Source organism: Suricata suricatta, chromosome 10 (genome assembly GCF_006229205.1).
Source record: "Suricata suricatta isolate VVHF042 chromosome 10, meerkat_22Aug2017_6uvM2_HiC, whole genome shotgun sequence".
Taxonomy (NCBI): domain Eukaryota; kingdom Metazoa; phylum Chordata; class Mammalia; order Carnivora; family Herpestidae; genus Suricata; species Suricata suricatta.
In genome coordinates, this window is record NC_043709.1 from 62,372,177 (window position 1) to 62,391,392 (window position 19,216).

The following is a 19,216-nucleotide window of genomic DNA, read 5'->3' on the forward strand; positions in this document are numbered from 1 at the left end:
ATCGAGCTTACCACTCTGAATCACAAGACCTTTATAAACAGTGGTCAGTGTTTGGATTTTGCATGTGTGTGGTAAAATATGCATAACAAAATTTATCATAACCATTTTTAAGTGTGCTTTCAATGGCATTTAAATTTTTTTTAATATTTATTTATTTTTGACAGAGATACACAGAGGGCAAGTTAGGGAGGGGCAGAGAGAGAGAGAGACACAGAATCAGAAGGAGGCTCCAGGCTCTGAGCTGTCAGCACAGAGCCCAACGCTGGGCTTGAACCTGCAAACCATGAGATCACAACCTGAGCTGAAGTCAGACACTTAACTGAAAAAGCCACCCAGATGCCCCTCCATTCAGTGGCATTTAATGTCTTTATATTATTGTGAAGCCATCACCACCATCCATCACCAGAACTCCCTCATCTTCCCAAACTGAAACTCTGTACCCATTAAACAATGACTCCCTATTCCCTCCCCACCTCCCCCCAGCCAGCCCCTGTCAACCACTGTTCTACTTTTCTCTTTATGAATTTGACTACTCTAAGTATCTCATATAAGTGAAATTATTCACTATTTGTTCTTTTGTTTCTGGCTTATTCCATTTAGCATAATGTCTTCAGGATTCATCCGTGTTTAAGCATGTGTCGGGATTTCCTTCCTTATTAAATTTTTAATTGTAATATAGTTGACATACAATATTATGTTAGTTACAGGTGTATAATATAGTGACTTGACAATTACATACATTTGAGATGCTCACCATGATAAACATAGTTATGATCTGTTACCACACAAATTTATTGTTGACTATATTCCTTATGCTGTATTTCATCTCTGTGACTTGTTTCATGACTGAAAGTGTATACCTCTTAACCCTCTTGACCTATCCACCTCTTCCTCCACCCCTCTCCCCTATGGCAACCACTAGTTTGTTCTCTGTATCTGTGAGTCTTTCCCTTTTTGTTACTTTTTTTTTTTAAGATTCCACATATGAGTGAAATCAGACAGTATTTCACTTAGCATTCTATCACTGACTTATTTCACTTAGCATTATACCCTCGAGATCTGTCGGGGTTCTCACGAATGGAAGATTTCATGATTTTTTATGGCTGAGCGATATTCCATTGTGTATATATTCCACATCTTTATCCATCCATCAATCAATGGACATTTGGGTTTCTTCCATATTTTGACTGTTGTAAATAATGTTGCAAATAATGGTGAATTAGTGTTTTTGTTTTCCTCAAGTAAATACCCAGAAATGGAATGAATGGATCATTTGGTACTTCTATCTTTAGTTCTTTGAGGAAGCTCCACACTGTTTTTCATAATGGCTGCACCAGTGAACATTTTCACCAACAGTGTTCAAGGGCTTCCTTTTCTCTACATCCTTACCCACACTTATTTCTTGTCTTTTTAATACTAGCCATTCTGACTGGTGTGAGGTGACATCTCATTGTGGTTTTGATTTGCATTTCTCTGATGAGTAGTGATGTTAAGTATATTTCATGTCTGTTGGCCATCTGTCTTTGGAAAAAATGTCTATTCAGATCCTCTGCCCACTTTTTAATCAGATTATTTGGTTTTTTTTTGGTGTTGAGTTGTAGAGTTCTTTATATATTTTGGGTATTAGCTCTTTGCTGGATATATCATTTGCAAATACCTTCTCCCTTTCGGTGGATTGCCTTTTCATTTTGTTGATGGTTTCCTTCTCTTTGCAAAAGCTTTGTAGTTTCATGTAGTCCCAATTGTTTATTTTGCTTTTGTCTCCCTTGCCTGGGGAGACATATCCAGGAACATATTGCTAACGTTGGTGCCCAGAAGATTACTGTCTATGTCTTTTTTAGGAATTTTATAGTTTCAGGTCTTACGTTTGGGTCGTTAATCCATAGATTTTATTTTTGCGTATGGTGTAAGAGAGTGGTCCAAGTTCATTCTTTTGCATGTAGCTTCCAGCTTTCGCAACACCATTTATTGAAGAGAATATTTTATCTGCATTGTATATTTTTGCTTCCTTTGTCATAGATTTACCATATATGCATAGGTTTATTTCTGGGCTCTGTATTCAGTTTCATTGATCTATGTGTCTGTTTTTGTGCTTTGAACACTATAGCTTGCAGTATAGTTTGAAATCTAGAATTGTGATACCTCTGTCTTTGTTATTCTTTTCAAATTTGGTTTGGCTATTTGAGATCTTCTGTGGTTCTGTGCAAAATTTAGAATTACATGTTATAGTTCTGTGAAAAAAAAATGCTTTCGGTATTTTAATAAGGATTGCATAGGGCAGTATGGACATTTTAGCAATATTAGTTCTTCTGATCCATAAGCATGGTGTATCTTTCCATTTATTTGTGTCATCTTTGATTTCTTTTAACAATGTCTTACAGTTTCCAGAATATATGTCTCTCACCTCTTTGTTAAATTTATTCCCAAGTATTTTGTTCTTTTTTTTCTTAAATTTTTTATGTTTATTTTTGAGAGAGACAGAGCGACAGAGCACAAGCAGGGGGTGGGCAGAGAGAGAAGGAACATAGAATCTGAAGCAGGCTCCGGGCTCTGAGCTGTCAGCACAGAGCCCAGTGCGGGTCTCGAACCCACGAACTGCAAGATCATGATCTGAGCCGAAGTTGGACATTTAACCGACTGAGCCACAGACACCCGGGTATTTTGTTATTTTCTATGTGATTTTAAATGGGATTGTGTTCTCATCTTTCCTTACTGCAATTTCATTGTTAGTATGAAATACTAATATAGAATACAGAATAACAGATCTCTGTATATTGATTTTGTATTCCACAACTTGACTAAATTGCTTTATCAGTTGTACTAGATTTTTGGTGAAGTCTTTAGGGTTTTCTATATGCAATATCATGTCTACAAATAGTGACAGTTTTATTTCTTTCTTACCAATATAGATGTCTTGTATTTCTTTTTCTTGTCTGATTGCCGCAGCTAGGATTTCCAGTACTATGTTGAATAAAAGTGGTGACAGTAGACATCTTTGTCTTAGTGGAAAGCTTTCAGCTTTTCATCATTGAGTGTAATGTCAGCTGTGGGTTTGTCGTATATGGTCTTTATTGTGTTGGGGTATATTCATTCCCTTTCTACCGACTTTGTGGAGAATTTTTATCATGAGTAGATATTAAATTTTGTCAAATATTTTTTCTGAATCAATTGAGATGATTGTATGATTTTTAATCATTTGGTTAATGCGGTGTATCTTTTTGATTGATTTGCATATATTGATGCATTCTTGCATCCCTGGAGTAAATGTCAATTGATTATGGTAGAATTTTCTTGCTTTTAAAGGCTGAATGTTTCATTGCTTATATATACCACATTTGTTTATTGATGCATCCACCCTTTGCTAGCTCTTGTGTAATTCTGTGTTTAATTTTTTGAGGAATCACCATACTGTTTAGATTTGTTTTTAAGTGCATTTTTTCTTAAGTAAGCGCTACACCTAACATAGGGCTCAAACTCACAAGAGTTGGCACGCTTTATCAACTGAGCCAGCCACGAGCCCCTTTAAGTGCAATTTAAATTAAAAAAATTTTTTTTTCCTTATGTTTTTTAATTTATTTTTGAGAGACAGAGAGAGACAGCATGAGCAGGGGAGGGTCAGAGAGAGAGGAAGACACAGAATCCGAAGCAGGCTCCAGGCTCTGAGCTAGCTGTCAGCACAGAGCCTGACACAGGGCTCGAACCCGTGAACTGTGAGATCATGACCTGAGCCGAAGCCGGCCACTTAACCGACTGAGCCACCCAGGCACCCCTAATGCAGTTTTAAACCATAGTAGTGACATGATCTGATTTATAGGTAGAAGAGATAACTCTGCCACTCACGGCAGCTGTTATGTCAAGAATGGCTGGGAAGAGTGGTATAGAGAGAGGCCAGGAGACCAGCTAAGGCATCATTGCTGGGGTTACAGTAGGGACGGAGGGAGAGAACTGGCAGTACTGGCTGATGTTGTGACTATGGGGCGTGAGAAGAAGGGAGAGTCCAACGTGACTCCTAGGTTAAAGCATCTGGTTAAAGCACCATATACTGGCATGGGGAGACTAGAGAGGGGCAGGTGGGGAGGAAATCTGGAGTTCCATTTCGGGCGTGTGAGGCTTGTGCTTCTCTTAGACACCAAGTGAAGATGACAAGGTCAGGAGAAAAAGACCTAGGAGCCATCTGTTAGAGACGGTCTTTCAAACCATGGGACTGAGGAAGGCGGCTGTGTTAGAGGTCACAGGAGTGTCATAGACTCCAGCCATGAGGAATGGATCTGGGTTGGGGTGGTGGGTAATTGAACCAGAATTAGGAGGAGGATAATGTCTGGGGGACATAAGAGTATGGAGGACTCACCTGCATCTCCATCTTCAGCTCTGCTATACTCATCTCTGGGCCACGTGTCCAGTGGGCCTAAGGGTATGACAGGAAGGAGGGGAGTTGTCTCCCACCCCAGAAGGGCCCGAGGCTGATGCTCAGAATCCCCAGGTCCAGCCTGGCCACATGAGACTGGAAGGAAAGCGTGGGAGAAGGGCTTTGTAGAGCTCGGCACCCCCTGGGGTTCACAGCTCAGCACTTCGAAGTCTCTCACCACAAAACCCACTTCCTGTGCTGCTTTGTCCTTGGGTTATCTCCACCACCATGAACTTCTTCTGAGCACGGTTAAGCAAGTTCTTAGGGGAAACATCAGCCGTGCTGAGAAGGTGAGGCTCCTGGTTGTGGTTCCTCCCTCCTTCCTGTTAGAGCCAACCATTGGGGCTGTACTTGGATCATGAGTCTAGGAGCTCCTTGAGGGCAAGACCACACCAAGCCTGTCCCTGCCCTGGATAATGTCTGGCACCTGGGCAGTGTGTTAGCACATGTTTGATGAATGAGTGCTAGACTCAAGCTGCTAAATGAGGTTAAGTTTGACTTATAAACATCAGGGACAATACTCCATATTTCAGAACATTTTAATTGTTGTAGAAATGATCAAGTAAGAAAGTCAACATGCAAGCACCTAGTTCAATGACTGGCACATAGTAGGTGCTCAGGTATTTGAGCATAGTGTGTGTGAGAGAGAGACAGAGAGACAGACAGACAGAGAGAAATTCATCACATGCCCCCAAAATTGATTCCAGGCCCCAGTCTGTATAACACTGCATCTGAAGCAAGGCGTCAGCACCGGGCTGATCCCACAGCCCAAAGCAGGAAAGACACGCTCATCTGTCACATCTGCCTTCTACCTCCTCTTCTGAAATGGCAGGCCACTGCAGGATAGCAGTTAATAAACCCTAAGTGAGATGCGGAATGTGTTTCAGGATGGATTGTTTCAGAATAGAGCTATTTTTAAAGCCCTGAGGATTTTAGAATGAATAATAGGTCATGAAGTGAGCCCCCACTCAGAAGCTGCTGAAGTTCCCAACAGAGCTTCCCTTCAAAGCTTTCCCTAACCCTCCTCAAATCCAGGATGATTGCGCCCACCACAGGCTCCCCCCAGCCCTGCACTACCTCCAGCAGGTCACAGGTCACTTGCCCTGGAATTGTCACTTTCCTGGGCGGCAAGTTCACCGGGGTGCCCAGCACAGGGCCGGCCCTTGATACCTGTTTTTTAAATTTGATTGAAAAGCTGCTCAGTATCTTTTCATCTTCTAAAAGACTCCTCCATGCAGAGGAGGCAATAGAGAGGATTCAAGTACAAATCTTGCTGCTGATCCAGCATGCCAGAAATGAATATATGTGTGTGCTCCACTTGTCAGCTCGCTCTGAGGAGCCTGAGAGACAGGGAATCATAGATACGGAGACATGACTGCCACAACCCCCAGGTGTGGGAAGGAGGTTGGAACCACAGTGCCCAAGGATGGTGGCTCAGAGGATGCAGAGACCAAGGGGCAGCTGGGAGCCTCTGTAAGGAGTTTATACTTGATTTGAGATCCAAGAACCACAGCTCTGAAGTCCCTGCTGAGTTTAGAGAAGGTTCCTAGGTAAATAGGCATGGGATCGGCACAGCACAGCCAGTCTCCTGGCACAGTGGACTCGGGGTGGCAGGGTTCGCTTGACTACATACAGAACTTCTTCCTTTTACACCCACCCCCATCCTTGGTGCCCATGGACTTGCTTAGGTCGGTAGGTGTTCAGTTCTGCTGGGGGCCTGAGAGCAGCCGGCTTGGCGCTCAGCAGGGGCTAGGTTTGCAACACGGCAGTGAGCTGGCACCAATGCCACTGTTCCTTCCAGAGTACTTGAAGGAACAGCTGGAGCAGTACGTGAAGAGGCTGCAGATCGTGAGGGTTGTGCGGCAGGAGGAGCGGAAGGGCTTGATCACTGCCCGGCTGTTGGGCGCCAGCGTGGCGCAGGCGGAGGTGCTCACCTTCCTGGATGCCCACTGTGAGTACGAGGGGCCCAACCTGGCACCCGGGAGCCCTGGGGTTGGTCTGCTCCCCTCCCCTGTCCCCGGCGGACCCAGGAGTCAGGCCCATTCTGGGACTGGAGGTGGCTTAGGATTCCGCTTCTTGTATCCTCTTCACGTCCCAGTCACCCATGGCCCTAAAACAATGGTGACCCCACAGTTGCTGGCAGCGTGCTCTGTAGCCCCAGAGCCCCCTCTCCCTCCCGTGCTTGCTCTGTCCTCATTCTGAGCTCAGCCCCTCAGAGAGGGAACTGGGTTTGTGTGGAGTTTTCCCATCGGGCCATATAGGGCGAAAAAATCCGCACACCCCCCCCCCGCCCCAAACCCAACCCCCTCCCCACCCTTGTCTGGAAAAAAATTGTTCCCTAGAAGCGGTGATGTGTATTAGGGAAAGCTCTAGACTCAGAGTCAGGACACCTGGGTTTGCCTTCTGGCTCTGCCACTAACTGCCTCTGTTTCCTCATCGGTAACGTGGGAATGAGGATGTCAGCCTTACTCACCAACAGATTTACTACTCTGAAGTCCAAATAAAGTAATCTATGCAGTTCATTGAAGATTTCAGAGGGCTAGACAAATGTAAAGGATTACTCTTGCACAAGTGGAGCTGAAGCTGGAGGTGCGGTCCCTCTGGGAGAGGGACCCCTTCTGAAATCCACACACTGGATAGGCAGAAACCCTGAAGTCACCCATCCAGGGCCTCCCCTGTGCTTTGGATCATTTGAGTTGACCGTGTTACTTCTCTAAGCCCTCCATCCTTCCCTTCAGAGTTACCTCCAGCTTTGGGTTGGGTGAGGGGCCAGATAGCATAGACCTATCTCTGCTTTCTCCAGCTGTGGAGCTCACTTACGTTTCTCTAACACGAGGGAGCGTGTGGAAGGTTCTCTAGTCCACCCGAGTCTCCCTGCGGGCGTGGGGCATGGGCTTGGCTGTGGGTGTGACCCTGACCACTGTCTCCTGGTCCCGGCCTGCAGGTGAGTGCTTCCACGGCTGGCTGGAGCCCCTCCTGGCTCGCATTGCCGAGGACGAGACAGTGGTGGTGAGCCCGGACATCGTCACCATTGACCTGAACACTTTTGAGTTCTCCAAGCCCGTCCCGAGGGGCAGGGTCCACAGCCGTGGCAACTTTGACTGGAGCCTGACCTTTGGCTGGGAGGCTCTACCCGCACACGAGAAGCAGAGGCGCAAAGATGAGACTTACCCCATCAAGTAAGGACCATGGCCTGCTGAGCCCCACGCCAGCCCCCAGGGACCTGGGCCAGCTTAACCTCTATGTTTACTAGGCGTGCTAGGAAGCCCTTGACCTATTTTCCTTAATCCTCATCCACTCTGAGGTGCGTACTCGGATCACCCTGTCATAGAGGTGAGAGCCCAGGCTTCCAGTGATGAGCAATTAGCCTCAGATCAGGCAGCTAGTAGTTGGTAGAATAGAAAAGCCATCCTGGCCGGCCTGACCTGACGCCCATGCTCCTAACCCCAGCACCTCGCTGCCTCACACCATAACTGCTTGCCCTTCCTCACCCCTGACATGTGCCAGGCGCTCACTAAGGGCTTTCTGTAGTTCCTCTGTTTATTCCTTCCCACATGGGGAAGGTCATGACTGGTGCCTGCAGAAGTGCTAAGAGATGGTGGGTAGAGGTCATTGTGGAATAGGTCACCAGCTTTGAAAAGACTGAAAACATATTAAAAGAAAACAGACAGGTGTTCTGCAGTGTGGTATCGTTGCCCTGAACCCGCTTGGGTAAAAGGCTGGATAGCACATAGTTTAGGATCTTCCAGCTACATACAGTCTATTGCACGTTATTCTCTGTTGGTTTGGCTTCTTTGTTTCCTTGCTTTTGTTTAACAACCATTCAAAAATGTTAAGAAATCTTTCTTTGCCCAGAGTCTTATGAAGCCAGGCCAGCTTTGGCCCGTAGGCCATAGTTTGCCCACCCCTGACCTATAGGGTGGATGCTTAAACGGGTCTGCCCCTCCTTCACCTGCCCTGCCTTTCCCTCTCCAGATGGCCTGTTGGTGTTGCTAGAGACCACACGTTTATTTTACTTTAATTAGTTATTTTTTAAGTGGGCTCCAATCCGGGAGACCCTCAAGAAGAAGCAGGTTAGCTCCAAAGTGCTCATCTGGAGTCCTAGGGCTTTCTGAGGCTTTCCAGGCCTTACTTGGGGTGGGTGGCTTAGGATGCCCAGGAGAGGCCAGAGCCAGTGAAGGCCTGCCTGAGCATGACAGTCTCCTGATTGAAATTCCTTCCAGGAAGTGGCGCAGGGAGCCAACTCCTACTTCAAGGTGACAAGAGCATCCATAGGGTAACACTAAGGTCAGGCTCCTTGACCAGTCAGTCCAGTGAGCACTGATTGAGCCCCTGTTGTGTATAAAGCACCTTGATGGGTTCTGGATTTATAGAGAAGTTTTCAGTATCTCTCTGCTGGATTATAGCACATGGGGCCCCCCACTGAGGGCAGCAAAGCCCTATCCAAACCAGCCTGGCCAGGGGGCAGATGCCAACAGCTAATGATTATTTATAGACTCCTACCTTTGTCTTCCTCAGGCTCCAACCCTGCCTTCAACCCTTTGCCCATTTCCCCTACAGTGGATCTGTACCTCCCTGCCTTTGTCTGAAAACCAGAAAGAAGCTCCTTGGAACCTCCAAATGGTCCCTTTAGTCCAAATTGAACTTAATTTCACCCTGATTCCTACTCTGTTTCCGGGAGTACCTGCTATCGATTTCCTTTGTTCCAAGCCACAGGCAGCTTTCCTCAAAACTAAAGTTTCTTTGTGGAGTGACTAGGCCCTACTAACACAATGCCTTTCTAATCCCTAAAATGGACCAGGGATTCTGAAACAGGAGAGGGTCCATCCAAGTCATAATATTCATTCGTTCATGGTTTGAATCCTATTTCCAAAGACAGTTTCACACAGCTTCTGATAACTGAGTAACTGCTGTGCACTAGGAACTTTGCTGCCCAAAAGCAAACGATGATGTCTCTACCATCTGCTGCTCAGCTGAACTCTCAGACAACGAGAGCTTTCTAGACTGCTCGACTAACATGCACATGGGCCCTGGGGGCCCGTGTGTAACAGATCCTACCTTGAACGAATGAGTGAGTGCCTTTCAGAAGAGAGTGGCGATAATTCCGTCTCTCCCTGACCTGGTCCCAGAAGGTGGAGAGAGCACAGTAAAGCTCTGTAAACACTTGCTGAAGGACTAAGTCTGTGGAAGAGGGGCTGCACATCCCAGGAAGGAAGAAAGGAGGCGGGGAGTGGCCAGGCTTTAGCTAGCACTGGGTCCTCAGCTTTCCACACCAGGCTTTGATGTGTCGTCCCCCCCCCAAAGATGCTTCTCCCTCTGTCTCCCCAGATCCCCGACGTTTGCTGGCGGCCTCTTCTCCATCTCCAAGTCCTACTTTGAGCACATCGGTACCTATGATAATCAGATGGAGATCTGGGGAGGGGAGAACGTGGAAATGTCTTTCCGGGTGAGAGTGAAGAGGGCTTCGTGGGGGAGCCACGGTGTCCCAGGGGACAGCCTGAGGCCCTGTCTCTTCAGCAGCGGCAGCCTCAGGGATGTCACATCTGGAGGTGGACTGAAAAGGGTGGCTGTTTCCTCTCCAGGCGTCCATTCCCTTTCCTCTGTTCCCCCCACCCCCATCCATGGCAGTAGGACTTGGAGAATCAGATTGGACAATGTGGATCCAATGACTGGGCAGACCTCCTCAGAGGGAAGGGATCCCTAGGGGCACCTGGGGACTGGTGACATCTTTCATAAAGGTCTGTGGGAAAAGTGTTAGGGTGAAGGTGGAACTGGTCAGTCAGCAGTCACTGTCCTTTCTCAGGAATAGTCAGATTTCCCTTTCCAGGTTAGAGGGCACAGGCCCTGGTAGCCTTGGAAGTTTCCCACCCTTTGCTCAGCAAACTCTGTGTTACTGAAGATGGTGGCCAAAACTCTGGCGGACCCCAGAACTTCGAGGGATTCCAGGAATAAGGCAACTCAGGATTAGGTTAGGAAGAAAGAATTTCCTCTCCACCAAATCCACACAGACCCCCACACTGGGAGAGGCAATTAGCAAGTAGATGAGCTCATTCATGAGGTCACCTCTCACCATGCCTGGCACAGATGAAGCACATCACTGATGCCTGTGTTACTATGACCATGGTCATGTATCACTGTTGCTGCTGTACTAAAACGAATAACAAATATTTACTAATACAAAACCTAAAAAAGAGAGGACACGGGATGTCTTAATCCATAGAAGGGTCACCAGGTCAGTCGCCAGAATCAAGAAGATTCTGATTGCAGGTTCGTCCATGAGCCAGTCTCTTTCCTAGGAAGCTAATATGCTAGAGGTCCAGGGGACTACCACAGCTCACCTGGAAATTACTATCATTGCTGTGATTGATGTACCAGTGCTCTGATTGGGCCACAAGTCTCTCTTGATTTGAGGGAGCTTGAATTTCCAGTAACACCTGGGTGAGCTGATAAACTCAACATTCCCAGGTCAACACCCAAGTGCCTGGTGCTTAGAGTAGGTATACAGACACAAAGTTAGCCAACTGTCCTTTCTTTGAAGTGGGCCCTGACAACCCTCAGGACCCTGCAGATTTCCATTTGCTTAAATCAAAGTTGAACTAACACCATCAAGCTAGGGATTGCATAGTCACGGCCTAGGAAGAGTCCTAGTCAATGTTTTTTTTTTTTGTTTTGTGTGTGTGTGTGTGTGTTTTTTCTAGAAGAGAGGGCAGCATTGCCCTAAGTTCTTAAGCCTGGTACACTAGTGCCCTGGGAAGAGAACAGAAGTGCTCGGGGGGACAGTGACCCACCACCCCCCACCCTGAAGGCCCTGTCTTATGCCCTCTTGTGGCAGGTGTGGCAGTGTGGGGGCCAAATGGAGATCATCCCTTGCTCTGTGGTAGGCCACGTGTTCCGCACCAAGAGCCCTCACACCTTCCCCAAGGGCGTCAGCGTCATTGCTCGCAACCAAGTGCGCCTGGCGGAGGTCTGGATGGATGGCTACAAGGAGATCTTCTATCGGAGAAATCTGCAGGCAGCAAAGATGGCCCAAGAGGTGAGAGGAAATGGTGCTCCGGAGGTGCCTGGGTGAAGAGAAGTGTACAATCCCAGACCCCAGTCAAGGGCTGAATAGTGGAAGCCCACTTGTCGCTACCGTCTGGTGCCTCCCTTTCCCCCTCAGACCCAGTGAGCTAGAGCCCAAATTTTGAAGGCTAGTGAATGGGAGGAGCTTTTATTGGCCCTGCCTCGAGAGTCCTGCCATTTTAAGAAGGGCTTTGCTCTGAAAGGCTTGGGACAGAGGTCTGGGAGAAAACCAACAGGAACGTCAGGAGATGCAAGAGCAAAGGAGCTATGGGTGGGCGTCCCAGAGCCAAGACAACGGGCTTGGGGTTAGATGTGGGGCTAAGCCAGTAGCCCCAACAGGGTCTGAACAGGGATGAGCAGGAGACCCATTCTGAGAGAAAGTGGCCCCAGAAACTCTTGGCTACTTCAACCATACAAGAAGGTCAAGGCTGGTGGTATTCACCCTTTGGGGGCTGGCTTGGTTGACAGAAATCCTTTGGTGACATTTCGGAACGACTGCAGCTGAAGGAACGACTACACTGTCGCAACTTTTCCTGGTTCCTGCACAACATCTACCCAGAGATGTTTGTTCCCGACCTGAAGCCCACCTTCTACGGAGCTGTAAGTCTTAAAAACCAGCTTGCCACCCATCATGACAGAAGCCCCAGGAGTGCGCCACAGACGGGTGGCAGATATGAACTGGTTTTTACTCTCTACGCTCCTTTAGCCAAAGGAGTACCGGAAAGCCACTTTGGGGCTTCCAGAGAGAGCTCAAACCTTGCAAGGGGGAAACGGCCCATAAGCAGTGGTTCTCAAACATTCACCTGCATCAGAATCCCCTGGAAGGCATGTGAGCCCTTAGTGGCTTAGTCAGTTGAGCATCTGACTCTTGATTTTGGCTCATGTTATGACCCCAGGGTTGGGGGATCGCGCCCCGCATCAGGCTGTATGCTGAGCATGAAGCCTGCTTGGGATTCTCTCCCTCTGTCTCCCTCCCTCTCTGCCCCTCTCTCTCAATAATTTTTTAATGTTTTATTTATTTTTGAGAGAGAGAGAGACGGCATGAGCAGGGGAGAGTCAGAGAGAGAGAGGGAGACACAGAATCTGAAGACAGGCTTCAGGCTCTGAGCTGTCAGCACAGAGCCCAACACGGGACCCACACCCACAAACCACGAGATCATGACCTGAGCCAAAGCTGGATGCTCAACCGACTGAGCCACTCAGGCGCCCCTCTCTCAAATAAATTTTTAAAAAATACTAAAAAATAAAAGAAAACACAGAATGCTAATTCAATAGGACTGGAATGGGACCTGAGAGTTTGCATTTCTAACAAATCCTCAGGTGCCGCTGACAGTCTGGGGATCACACTTTGAGAACCACTGCTTGTAAGGAAATTCCCACGTGCTGAGTGAGGGCTTCTCTGAGAGACTCGGCAGCCTGGGAGGTTGCCCAGCCTTCCTGTACCCAGCCTCCAGCGAAGCACCTCACTTTACTATTAACTCCAGGCATCTGGGTTAATGAGCCGAGGAGAAAAAAATCAGAGGGGAAATCCAGCCCTGCAGATTTATTCCAGTGGAGCCCCACACCACAAACCAAAAGCTGCCTAACTGTGCTCCTGGCTCCCCTCTCTGCTCACCATTCTGCAGATCAGGAACCTTGGCATCGATCAGTGCCTGGATGTGGGTGAGAACAACCACGGGGGGAAACCCCTCATCATGTACACCTGCCACGGCCTTGGTGGCAATCAGGTAGGTGGCCGCACCTCACCGGCTTCTTGAACAGCTCCTCTCTTCCCGGGCCCCTTTCTCCACTCAGAATAGTCCTTTCCTGAGGACTGGGGAGATCCAGGGAGAAGAGGAGACACCACCCCTGCCCTCAGAAAGCTCCAAGTCTGAGGGCAATTACAGGATACAGGCAGACGAGGTCTGAGCATGAAGCAGGGACACCCAGGAGCCCTGGGCATCGGGGGTAGGTGCTAGAGAGGGAGTGGGAGGCGACGATTGTTAATCAGGAAGGCTTTCTGGAGGGTGCCGGCCACCGCATGAGGTTTGAGAGTGACTGCAGAGACTTTCTGAGCACACGCTCTCACCCACACTCAGCTTCAACGCCTCCCCTGCCCAGAAGCTACCGCTCTGATTCTGTCACCGAGCAGTGACCCGCAAAATAGCCATCTACAGACATGTCACAGCTACCTGGCATCCTAGAAATGTACCCCACGCTTTCCAGTGCCCAGCTCTCCCCTGAGGAACAAGAAGTCCTCAGTCCTCACCCCCAGTAGGAGGCACTTGAAACAGAGCCAAAGCAAGGAAAGAGCATTGAACAGGCCGCCAACATATGCACTCCAAACAGCCATTCCAAAGCCATTCCCTGTACCACTGGCCTGTGCGATGATTTTAGGTGGTACATTGGCAAACTTTTATTTTTAATTTTAAACAAAGAAACTAGCATATCAAGCACACAATTTCACAGGTAATGCATAAAATGGAGCTAAGTTAAAATTTTTTTTAAGTTTATTTATTTTTGAGAAGCAGAGAGAGACAGAGCATGAGCAGGGGCGGGGCAGAGAAAGAGGGAGACACAGAATCTGAAGCAGGCTCCAGGCTCTGAGCTGTCAGCACAGAGCCCGATGTGGGCCTCGAACTCATGGACCACAAAATTATGACCTGAGCTGAAGTCAGACGCTTAAGCAACTGAGCCACCCAGGTGCCCCGGAGCTAAGTTAAATTTTTAATGATTTTAAAGAAAAAATCTTGGGGCACCTGGGTGGCTCAGTTAGTTAAGCGTCCAGCTTCAGCTCAGGTCATGATCTCATGGTTCATGCGTTCGAGCCTTGCATCAGGCTCTGTGCTGACAGCTAGCTCAGAGCCTGGAGCCTGCTTCGGATTCTGTATCTCCCTCTCTCTCTGACCCTCCCCTGCTAACGCTGTCTCTCTCTGTTTCTCAAAAATAAATAAAACATTTTTAAAAAAAAGAAAAGAAAAAATCTTAAGCAATGATGATTCTGGTAAAACCTCAATATGGTCAAAGTCCTGAAAGTAGTGTGGGATTAGGGCCGTTTTGGCGCCCAGTCACTTCCTTCCCTAGAAGGTCATCTCTGGTCAGAATCTTAGGGCGGTTGGCCTTGCAAGGTAGTGGGCAAATTGTCCTCCTCCTCTTGTCCTGACCTCTAGTACTTTGAGTACACAACCCAGAGGGACCTTCGCCATAACATTGCAAAGCAGCTGTGTCTACATGCCAGCGCCAGCACTCTGGGCCTGCGGAGCTGTCACTTCACTGGCGGAAACAGCCAAGTCCCCAAGGATGAGGAATGGGAATTGACCCAGGTGAGTCAGCAGCCCCAGAAGGATCAGAATCCAGAACCTGTAGCCACAACTGCCCCCACCCCTTCTGTTTTCTGCATCTTGTGCCTGAGATACCATGTGGTGGATCGGAACGATGGGCTTGGTCACAGGCAGGGGCCTCGGGGCCTCGGGGCCTCGGTAGTGTCTGGGGAAGTCTTAGTTCTGGCTGATACAGAGCTGGGGTTAGGAGTTACGGTCCATGGCCGCCTCTGTCATGGCTCTGCTATTTTTAGGCTGAACCCAACCAGATGAGGGTGAAGGCACTTACGCTTCCGGCCTGGCCTCTGTGTGCTGGGTACACACACCAGGTGTGGTTGATGTTTCAGAGGCCCTTCCCAAAGAGGTGGTACCCCTAAGTGACTGGCCCGAGCCCCATCACTAGTTAAATGGCGGTCCTGGGACTCAGACCAAGATCATTCTGACTTAAGAGCACCTAGTACACCACACTGCCTCAAGGTATTGAATGTCATTTCTACAATACTGGTCCCAAACTAGCACCACCAATGAGCCTCCACACCCCGCCCTCCCCCAATCTTCAGGCCCTGGCTTAGGGGAAAAGGAGCCTAACTTTGGGCCTAGAGGGAAGAGAAGAGTCTAAATATAATCAAAGGCAGAAAGTGGGGGTATGCAGCAAGGGCGTGGGCCTCAGCCTAGCCATTCAGAGGAAGGGGTCCCGAAAGCATTAGCCCCAGGGGCCTGCCTTCCTCTAGTCCATCTGCTCGGGCTGAAGCCAGCAGTGGGGAATTGACACAATACAGGTGGAAAGTCAGGACTGCGTCCTGTCAGGGTATCTGGCATCCAAAGAAAGAAATTTGGAAATGTCCTCTTTGGATCCTGTTGCATGTCTCTTGCTTTTTGTTTATCGTCCCCTATCTAATCCCCTCCCCGCCAGTAGCACCATTAGAGATCTGAGGCCCAGGTTGACCCTTTACTGTGTCATCTTTCAGGACCAGTTAATCAGGAACTCAGGATCTGGTACATGCTTGACGTCTAAGGACAAGAAGCCAGCCATGGCCTCCTGCAATCCCAGTGACCCCCACCAGCACTGGCTCTTCGTCTAAGCTCCTCCTCACCCCCGTGGGAGTTCCCACGAGCCTCTCAGGAAACAAGACTTTGGTGACTCTGCTGTTTGAGAACCTGATTATCAGCTTCTCTTAAAGATGGGTTTCTTTTTTTTTTTTAAGTAAAATAAGGTATTTTATTATTGTTTTAATGTGCATTTCTTGGTGATTAAACACTTTTTCCACAAATTTTGTATAATGTTTTTAAATTTTTTTAAATCCAAGTTACTGGGTGCCTGGGTGGCTCGGTGCCTGGGTGGCTCAGTCACTTAAGCATCGACTTCAGCTCAGGTCGTGATCTCAAGGTTCATGAGCTCGAGCCCTCCTTCAGGCTCTGTGCTAACAGCTCATGGCTTGGAGCCTACTTCAGATTCTGTCACCTTCTCTCTCTGCCCCTCCCCTGTTCATGCTCTATGTGTCTCTCTCTCTCAAAAATAAATAAACATTAAAATAAAACAAATCCAAGTTAGTTAACATATAGTGTAATAATGGTTTCAGGAGTAGAATTTAGTGATTCATCACTTACCTATAACACCTAGTACTCATCCCAACAAGTGCTGTCCTTTTTTTTTAATGTTTACTTATCTTTGAGTGAGAGAAAGAGAAAGAGAGAGAGCAGGGGAGGGCAAAGAGAGAGGATGACATGGAATCCAAAGCAGGCTCCAGGCTCTGAGCTGTCAGCACAGAGCCTGATGTGGGACTCAAATTCATGAGCTATGAGATCATGACCTGAACCAAATTCGGACACCCAACCAACTGAGCCACCCGGGCGCCTCCCAACAAGTGCCCTTCTTAATGCCCATCACCCATTTAGCACATCTCCCCCGACCCCACCCCCAGCAACCCTCAGTTTGTTCTCTGTATTTAAGAGTCTCTTACAGTCTGCCTCCCTGATTTTATCTTATTTTTCCTTTCCTTCCCCTATTTTCATCTGTTTTGTTTTTAAATTCCACATGAGTGAAATCATACAATATTTATCTTTCTCTGACAGACTTATTTTGCTTAGTATAATACATTTCTAGTTCCATCCACATTGTTGCAAATGGCAAGATTTTATTCATTTTGATTGCCTAGTAATATTCCATTGCATACATATACCACATCTTATTTATCCATTTGTCAGTTGATGGACATGTGGACTCTTTCCATAATTTGGCTGTTGTTGATGGTGCTGCTATAAACATTGAGGTGCATGTGCCCCTTCAAATCAGCATTTTTTTCATCCCTTGGATAAATACCTAGTAGTGCAATTGTTCTTTTGTAGGGTAGTTGTATTTTCAATTTTTTGAGAAACCTGCATACTGTTTTCCAGAGTGGCTATATCAGTTTTGTACCAGCAGTACAAAAGGATTCCACTTTCTCTGCATCTTCGCCAACATTTGTTGTCTCCTGAGTTGTTAATTTTAGCCATTCTGACAGGTGTGAAGTGGTACCTCATTGTGGTTTTGATTTGTATTACCCTGATGATGGGTGATGCTGAGCATCTTTTCGTGGGTCTGCTAGCCATCTGAATGTCTTCTTGGGGAAAAGTGTCTGTTCATGGCTTGCTTTTGCCCATTTCTTCACTGGATTGTTTGTTTTTTGGGTGTTGAGTTTGGTAAGTTCTTTACAGATTTTGGATACTAACCCTTTATCTGATATGTCATTTGCAAATATCTTCTCCCATTCCATCAGTTGCCTTTTAGTTTTGTTGATTGTTTCCTTCGCTGTGCAGAAGCCTTTTATCTTGATGAGGTCCCAGTGATTCATTTTTGCTTTTGTTTCCCTTGCCTCAGGTGACGTGTCTAGTAAGAAGTTCCTGTGGCTGAGGTCAAAGAGATTGTTGCCTGTTTTCTCCTCTAGGATTTTGATGGATTCCTGTTTTAGGTTTAGGTCTTTCATCCTTTTTAAATTTATATTTGTGTAGTGTAAGAAAGTGGTCCAGGGGCACCTGGGTGGCTCAGTCAGTTAAGCATCCGACTTTGGTTCAGGTCATGATCTCACGGTTCATGGGTTCGAGCCCCACCTCAGGCTCTGTGCTGACACCTAGCTCAGAGCCTGGAGCCTGTCTTCAGATCCTGTGACTCCTCTCTCTGACCCTCCCCTGCTCACGCTGTCTCTCTCTCTCTCTCTCAAAAATAAATAAAAATATTAAGAAAAAAAAAAAAGAAAGTTGTCCAGGTTCATTCTTCTGCATGTCACTGTCCAGTTTTCCCAGCCCCATTTGCTAAAGAGACTGTCTTTTTTCCATTGGATATTCTTTTTTGCTTTGTTGAAGATTAGTTGGCCATATATTTGTGGGTACATTTCCAGGTTCTCTATTCTACTCCATTGATCCATGCGTCTGTTTTTGTACCAGTACCATACTGTTTTGATGATTACCGCTTTGTAATACATATTGCAGTCCAGAATTGTGATGCCTCCAGCTTTGGTTTTCTTTTTCAACATTCTTTGGCTATTTGGGGTCTTTTCTGATTCCATACAAATTTTAGAATTGTTTTTTTCTAGCTCTGTGAAGAATGCTGGTGTTATTTTGATAGGAATTGCATTGAATGTGTATATTGCTTTGGGTAGTATCAACATTTTAACAATATTTATTCTTCCAATCCATGAGCATGGAATGTTTTTCATTGCTTTGTGTTTTCAATTCTTTTCATAAACTTTTGATAGTTTTTAGTGTACAGATCTTTTACCTCCTTGGTCAGGCTTATCCCTAGGTATCTTATGGTTTTCAGTGTAATTCTAAATGGGATCGAGTCCTTGATTTCACTTTCTGTTGCTTCATTATTGGTGTATAAAAATGCAACCAATTTCTGTATGTTGATTTTATACCCTGTGACTTTGCTGAATTCTTGTATCAATTCTAGCAGTTTTTTGGTGGAGCCTTTTGGGTTTTCCACCTAAGAGTATAAAGATGGATTTCTAAACCCAGTGGATATCAAGGCAGGACCTTCCTATTCCTTGCAACAACACAGGACCCATTCTCTTGCCTCCACATTGATGGAAGAAACTATTAGAATCTGTGATACTTGGCTTAGAGCTCGCCTTCTGTCCTAGAAACAGACTTCCAAGCAGCGAAGGCAGTCTGGATAGGGGCCAGGCCAGCAATGCTGACTTCAAGAAAAGTACCTCTGCAGCCATGACCTGGGTCCCTGGCCATGTAGAGCAGCCCCAGTACGGGTGAAATCGTACAGAGGTCTCTAGGGGTGTCCCTGCTACTATTGCAGCCAATTGATTTACAGGAAGCACCCTAATAGGAATCCTTTATCGTACTTCATCTGCATAGTAACCCTGTAAAAAAGGCAGGAGGGGAACCACCTTGCCCATTTTACAGATAAGAAAGCAGAGGCAGGGAGAGAGAAAGGTGCTAGTCTGTAGTCCCACAGCTA

General features: G+C 47.0%; 1 protein-coding gene across 5 annotated transcripts in view; it reads left to right on the top strand.

Moving 5' to 3' along the window:
• The window catches only part of GALNT6 (polypeptide N-acetylgalactosaminyltransferase 6), a 35,347-nt gene extending 19,310 nt beyond the window's left edge, over positions 1-16,037 (top strand). For 4 of the 5 annotated variants that reach the window (XM_029955143.1, XM_029955146.1, XM_029955144.1 and 1 more), the window contains 8 exons: positions 6,207-6,356; positions 7,350-7,584; positions 9,734-9,851; positions 11,238-11,438; positions 11,936-12,067; positions 13,093-13,194; positions 14,617-14,769; positions 15,735-16,037. In XM_029955143.1, the coding sequence (XP_029811003.1) occupies positions 6,207-6,356; positions 7,350-7,584; positions 9,734-9,851; positions 11,238-11,438; positions 11,936-12,067; positions 13,093-13,194; positions 14,617-14,769; positions 15,735-15,848 (1,205 nt within the window). In that variant the 3' untranslated portion in view covers positions 15,849-16,037. The other variant, XM_029955148.1, reaches the window with a different exon arrangement.
• Positions 16,038-19,216: the final 3,179 nt, after the last annotated feature.